The sequence below is a fragment of the Leptonychotes weddellii genome, chromosome 10 (assembly GCF_054177405.1).
Source record: "Leptonychotes weddellii isolate Sample4059 chromosome 10, ASM5417740v2, whole genome shotgun sequence".
Taxonomy (NCBI): domain Eukaryota; kingdom Metazoa; phylum Chordata; class Mammalia; order Carnivora; family Phocidae; genus Leptonychotes; species Leptonychotes weddellii.
Genome location: NC_138378.1, coordinates 68859672 through 68867194, shown reverse-complemented (window position 1 = coordinate 68867194; position 7523 = coordinate 68859672). Strand labels below are relative to the sequence as shown.

At 36.5% G+C, this 7523-nt stretch overlaps 1 protein-coding gene across 1 annotated transcript in view; it reads left to right on the top strand.

Moving 5' to 3' along the window:
- The window catches only part of USP34 (ubiquitin specific peptidase 34), a 182963-nt gene that overhangs the window by 24760 nt on the left and 150680 nt on the right, over positions 1-7523 (top strand). The window contains exons 6-7 of the mRNA XM_081797278.1: positions 260-452; positions 1449-1510. Of these exons, the coding sequence (XP_081653404.1) occupies positions 260-452; positions 1449-1510 (255 nt within the window). The remainder of the gene's footprint in view (positions 1-259; positions 453-1448; positions 1511-7523) is intronic.

Here is a 7523-nt window from a genome sequence, read left to right as displayed (position 1 = left end):
AAATTCAACGTTAAATGACTTGGCTCTTGGCAGTTTCTGATTCAAGTTCGACTCAGCGAAGGACACAGTGCCTCAGGTCACAATCTTTGAAGCATCACTTAGAAATAATTTAAATTGGGAATGTTAATCCTAGGATGTCAGGTTCTACTTTACTAAACATTTTGGAGGTATGGAGCAAACGAATATTATTGAATTATTGAAGGGTCTTTAGGAATATTTTGCAAGTTTTTATGTATGTTTTATTTCTGAATCATTTAAGGTATTTATGCAAGCTCTCTGATCAGGAGTTAAGACAGAGTGCAGCTCGAAACATGGCTGACTTAATGTGGAGCACAGTGAAAGAACCATTGGATACAACATTATGCTTTGATAAAGAAAGCCTAGATCTTGCATTTAAGTACTTCATGTCACCGACTTTGACTATGAGGTTGGCTGGACTAAGTCAGATAACGGTAAGCTATATTTATTTATTTTGAGTCATTTTTTATTTTCCTTCTACACTGTCATCATCATCATCATCATCATCATACCTGCTATTTATGGAGCACTTATGTGAGGCATTGTGCTAAGTATTTTACATGTGTTACTTTGTATGGTCCTGATAAATAATTTCAGTATTTTCCTTACTTATTTTTTTAAGATTTTTAAAAATTCATTTATTTTGAGAGAGAGAGAGAAGGAGCACAAGTCGAGGGGGCTGAGCAGAGGGAGAAGCAGGCTCCTCACTGAGCAGGGAGCCGATGGGGGCTTGATCCCAGGACCCTGGGATTATGAACTGAGCCAAAGGCAACGCTTAACCAACTGAGCCACCCAGAAACCCTGCAAATAATTTTTTAAATAGAAATATGTATTGCTGTCTTGGAATGAGATGGGGAGGAAGACCTGGTATCCATGAGTCTGTATTCTTGCATAATAGTAATTTGCTAGAGCTAAGTAGTTAGCTGAATCCTTTAGAATGGATATGCTTTTTCTGGTTTACCAAGGTCTCTATGAACTTTACTCCTTTGTAGTGTTATTCTTGGAGTAACTAGATTTTACACAGGTATTGGACTTTGTAAATATAGAGAGTACTTGTTGACATTTTTCTAAAGTAAATCTTAAATGAATTTATTGAAGAATCCTTTCCTTAAATTTTATGTCTGTGGTGACATACACTTGCATTAGATTTTTGTATTTTTCCCTTATTTAGCTTTGTTTTCTTGTTTTTTTCTCATGTATTTAGTGGAATAAAGCATGAGTATTACTGATAGTATGAAATTATTTATTTTAATATGGTGAAATAACCAGACTAATTGGTAAGTGTGTGTGAAATTCTTATTGTCTTATATTTTACAATTTTGATCTGCTTATTGATTTTATATATATCAAACCATGTTTCTTGACAGTTGGTAACATACCAGAAAAAATTTGTAAAAAAAAACACTTTAATTTCTTTTCTCTAATTATAGAATCAACTTCACACCTTCAATGATGTATGCAATAATGAATCCTTGGTATCAGACACAGAAACGTAAGTAGGAACATTAATTTATACATAAGTGTACCATTTTATTGTGCAGCAGCTTATATGGTAGATAATAATTGTGACTATTAGGTTTGAAGTGTTTACTAGAAATTCTTTGCCTTGTAGCTTCATTTGTATAGTCTTGAATAAGCTTTCAGAACAGTATGTTGAAACATTTGTTTTTTAGAAGGTATACCAGCACATAGTATTAGTGTCACAACATGCAGAAGGGTACTATTTATAAGGGAAAATTTAATAGTGAAGAGCATGGTATTGATTGTTTTCAGAAAGCACTCTTGATGCCGATAATGTGAAGACCTCATTTAACATGTTTTATAGGGAAAAAACAAGTTAGTGATGTTCATGTTTAGAAAGAAGTAGTTGTTATAGCTTAGGGCTTTTCAGTATCTTAGAAATATTTATTTATTCCAGTATTCCATTTAGGTGTTTGTCCATATAGAAATCCATTTTTAAATCTAATTTGGGTAGTAATATCTTCTGCTTGAACAGAGTTGTATAGTTTTAAGGTGTTAGAAAATTCATAATTATATGAATGAGTCATATTTTTTCTTTACTCTAACTTTTGTGCATTGATTTTAGTTCTGCCCTGTGGAGTTAATCTCAGTTGAACCCAACCCTTCATGAATTTGAAAGCCAAAGATGGTGTCTCTTTACTCTTTTTCGTCTCCAGGCTAATGACTTCTTATTCTTCCAATGTGTGTTATGGTGTTTAGATTTATTACCAGACCATTCTTTCATCTCTGGCAAAATTCTTTGTTCGTGATCCCCTTAAAATATGTTGCCTAGAATTGGTCATAGCTTTATAAATTCTGGGTCATACTAGGAGTGCTATTTCCCACTGTCAGGACATTACATAGACTATATCCAGTATGTAAAACTACAGCTCTGGATTTTCCTTTTAATCCTTTTAGTGCTGCCTCCTCCATAAGACTGCCTAAGAGAATGTTAAATTTGCCAATGCAGTAATCTCCGCCCCTCCTCCCACTTCTGTGCGCTCTCTCTCTCCCTCTCAAAAATAAATAAAATCTTTAAAAACAAAGTATAAGGAATATACATTCTAAAGACATGATAAAGAAAAGAGGGAGGAGAGTCAAAATTTTGAGGAATAGTCGGTAGAAGTAGTTCAAATTGGGAAAAAAGAGCGTTTTTACAATGTGAGAAACTTGGAGCAAATAAAAAATGTTGTAAATATTGTTGCAACATATGAATTGTGTCTCTCCTTTTTAGCAGTTTTATTAAGGTATAGGTACTGTACCTATCATAAAATTCATCTGTTTTTATAGTGAGTTTTAGGAAATTGACAGGGTTATGCGAAAATCATCACAGTCCAGTTTTAGAACATTTCCATCACTTCAGAAAGATCCCCTTTGCCAATTTGTAGTCAGTTCCTAGTGTTAGTCCCACTAATATACTTTCTCTCTATAGATTTACCCATTTTGGACATTTCATATGGATGGAATTATGATAGTCATCTTTTTCATTTAGTTTCTTCCAGTTATTTCACTATACTGTTTTTCTTTTTTAAAGATTTTATTTATTTATTTGACAGAGAGAGACACAGCAAGAGAGGGAACACAAGCAGGGGGAGTGGGAGAGGGAGAAGCAGGCTTTCTGTGGAACAGGGAGCCCGATGCGGGGCTTGATCCCAGAACCCTGGGATCATGACCTGAGCCAAAGGCAGATGCTTAACAACCAAGCCAGCCAGGCGCCCCACTATACTGTTTTTCTTGAGGCTCATTGTGGAGTGAATTAGTACTTCATTCCTTCTTATTGCAGAATTGTATTACATTATGTAGATACAACATTTTGTTTTTCCATTTACCAGTTGTTGGCTATTGTGATTATTTCCAGTCTTTGGTTAGTATGAATAATGCTCCTTTATTATTTTAGGGATTTATTTATTTTTAGAGAGAGCTCATGCTCCCATGTGACAGGGGAGGGGCAGAGGGAAAAAATCTCAGGCAGATGCCTCACGGAGGATAGAGCCTGAGGTGAGGCCCGATCTTTTGACCCTGAGATCATGACCTGAGCCTAAATCAAGAGTTGGACACTTAACTGACGAGCACCCAGGTGTCTGTCCCCTGAATAATGGTCCTTTAAACATTTGTGTACCTTTTTATGGGAATATGTTTTCATTTCTCTTGGTAAATAGGAGTATGATGGCTGGTTTGTATGCTCATTTTATGTCTCACTTTTTAAAAAATATCATCAAAATGTTTTCCAGCATAGCTGCATCATTTTACATTCCTACTAGTAATATATGAGGGATCCAGTTTCTCCCCATTCTCAGCAGCACTTGTTATTATCTGTGTTTTTGATTATAGCTATGCTAGTGGGTATAAAGTAGTATTTCATTATGACTTTAATTTGCATTTCCCTAATTAATGATGTTGAACATCTTTTTATATGGTTATGTGCTGTTCTATTTTGTGGGTTTTTTTTTTTTTTGGTGAATTGTTTATGCATTTTTTTGCCCAGTGTTTTTTTTTTTTTTTAAAGATTTATTTTTATTTATTTGAGACAGAGAGAATGAGAGACAGAGAGCATGAGAGGGAGGAGGGTCAGAGGGAGAAGCAGACTCCCCGCCAAGCAGGGAGCCCGATGCGGGACTCGATCCCGGGACTCCAGGATCATGACCTGAGCCGAAGGCAGTCGCTTAACCAAATGAGCCACCCAGGCGCCCGATTTTTTTGCCCAGTTTTTAATTGAATTGTCTTTTTTATGGACTAGCATAAGATCTCTACTACAGAATGTTCATGGGTGCTTAAGAAGACTATTTTAGCTTTCCTCCCACCTTTCTGTGTTGCCATAATGATGCACATGAATGTTCTGGCAGTTGCTCTCAGGAATATTAACAATGCCGAAAAGAGAGGCAGATGCCAGGTTCTAATTAGGCCATGCTCCAAAGTCATCTTCTGGTTCTAACTGTGATGATGAAGCAGGTTTACATTGGTAAATTTTGAAATCATTGATAAGCACAGAGTTGGGAAAATTGTTTTGAACCTCACAGGCAGGTTAAACAAGTGTGGAGTGATCAGCTTCAGATTTGATATACAAGTCAGAGATCTAGAAAAATAGCAGAATAATCTGTTCCTGTCCTGCTGGTTTGGTTTCATCGTGCTGACAACCTCAGCTGGCATCGTGGATCATGAAGAAGCAAAATGAAAACACTCAGGAGGGAAAACCCTGGGGTTCTTTTTCTAGGGATGTGTAATACGTATGTGCAAATAACATGCCTCAGTGGACTCTTGCACTTTTTTTTTTTTTTGCTGTTGTATGGAGTATTGTATATAGATGTCTATTAGGTCTAATGAGTTTGTAGGATTGTTTGCCTTCTGTATTCTTGTTGATTTTCTGCCTAGTTCTGTTATTAAGGGTAGGTTATTGAAGTCTCCAATTCCATTTAATCCTCCTCATTTTGTGTATTCCATATTTGTGAATTTGCCTGTTTGCTGCAGTTTATTTCTAACCCCCAAATTAATACTTATGCTGTTTCATTGGTCATTTGTGGACATGCACAGAGCAGTAAAAAATCTGTCTCTCAACATGCACATTCCCAATTAAAGTCAAACAAGGTGATGCTCTGCCTTCTTGTTTTAGTGCTGGTACAGAGGTGACCAGAGGTTGGAAATGGTAGCAGGCAGTGCATTGTAGTGCAAGAAGCTTCCGTTCTGAGGTCATTTGAGTAGAAAGTGAATCCCAACTCTAGGTTAGTGGGACAGCCTCAGCCACGTCACCTAAATACTTGTGAATCTCATTTTGTAAGACAGAGAAAAAGGAAGATAAAGTTGTTTTTTAGGACTTAAGAAGAAAATGTTTAGTATTAGCTAATTTAGTGCAGCAACTTTATAGAACTGTCATGAGCAACAAAACTGACTGTATTGTCTTTATTTCCCTTCAATTGTGTGTATGTATGTGTGTGTGTGTGTGTGTATAATGGAGTAGTACTATTCAAACATAAAAAAGAATGAAATCTTGCATTCATGACAACATGGATTGACCTTGAGGACATTACAGTAAGTGAGATAAGTCACCCAGAGGAAGACAAATATTGTAGGAACTCATAGGTGGGCTTGAAAAACAACAACAAATCCAAGCTTCTAGTGATTGTCAGAGGTGGGGGTGGGGAGTGAGTGAAATGGGTGAAAGGGCTCAAAAGGTGTAAACTTCTAGTTAAAAAGTAAGTCGGGGTTGTAATGTATAGCATGTCAACTATAGTTAGTAATACTGTACTGCATATTTGGAAGTTTCTAAGAGATTAGATCTTAAAGGTTCTTATTATCAGAAGGAAAAAAAATTTTTGTAACTGCACAGTAATGGATGTTAACTAGAGTTAGTGTGGTGATCATTTCATAATATATACAGATATCGATCATTGTTGTACACCTGAAGCTAATAAAATGTTATATGTCACGTCTCTGATGGCATTTTTATGTAAGGGGTAAAAACCTCCCTTTGCAACACCCTTACTGAAATGGGAGCTTCAAGATACATTTTAGTTCTGTGAAATATATGTCTTTAAATTAGTTTCGCATATGGGCTGTAGAACAAATCGTGTACCTAGATCATACAAGATTTGTGTTTAATCAAACCTACAGTCTTCCAATCAAAGGCAAATGGCAAGTCACATTCTTGTACTGAGTCATGCTTCTAAAGAGAACCCACTTTAGGATGCAGTTGATGGTAATGATACATTCTTTTTACACATTAAAGCAGCAGGTGAGAATAATTTGAAAAAGGATTCAAGGGTTCAGTATTAGCTGATTTAGTGCAGTGGCTTTATATAGTATAACTGGCAGGGAAAGTAGCAAGAATTGGCTGTATTGTTTGTCTTTTTCTCCCTTCAGGTTCTATTGCTTTTTGTTTCATGTATTTTGGGACTTTTTATTTTTTTAGGTCCATATATATTTATAGTTGTTATGTTAATGATAATTTCATCTTTTTATCAGTATAAAATGTCCCATTTTGTCTCTTTGAAACATTTTTTGGCTTAAAGTTCATTTTTTCTGATGTTAGTATAGCCATTGCAACTTTATTGTTTTCGTGGTATATCTTTTTCCATTCTTATTGTTTTTCCCATTCTCGTATTTTCAACCTGTTTGTGTTTTTAGATCTAAAGTCTTTCATTTATTTATTTATATTTTTTTAAGTCTTTTTTTTTCTTTTAAAGATTTTATTTATTTATTTGACAGAGACACAGCAAGAGAGGGAACACAAGCAGGGGGAGTGGGAGAGGGAGAAGCAGGCTTCCCGCTGAGCAGGGAGCCCGATGCGGGGCTCGATCCCAGGACCCTGGGATCATGACCTGAGCCGAAGGCAGACGCTTAACCACTGAGCCACCCAGGCGCCCTTAAGTCTGTCTTTTAGAGGCAGCATGTAGTTGGATTTAAAAACCAAATCCTATAATCTCTGCCTTTTTTTTTAAAGTAGGCCCCATGCCCAATGTGGGGCTTGAACTCAGAACCCTGAGATCAAGAGTTGTGTGCTTTACTATCTGAACCAGCCAGGCGTGCTCATCTCTGTGTTTTTTTTTTTTTAAATTTTATTTTATTATGTTATGTTAGTCACCATACATTACATCATTAGTTTTTGACGTAGTGTTCCATGATTTATTGTTTGCATATAACACCCAGTGCTCCATGCAATACGTGCCCTCCTTAATAACCATCACCAGGCTAACGCATCCCCCCAACCCCCTCCCCTCTAAAACCCTCAGTTTGTTTCTCAGAGTCCATAGTCTCTCCTGGTTTGTCTCCCCCTCCGATTCCCCCCCTTCATTTTTCCCTTCCTACTATCTTATTTTTTTTTTTTTTAAACATACAATGTTTTATTTGTTTCAGAGGTACAGGTCTGTGATTCATCGGTCTTACACAGTTCACAGCGTTCACCATAGCACATACCCTCCCCAATGTCCATCACCCAGCCACCCCATCTTTCCCACCCCCACCACTTCAGTAACCATCAGTTTTTTTGTTTTTTTTTTTTTAAAGAGAGAGAA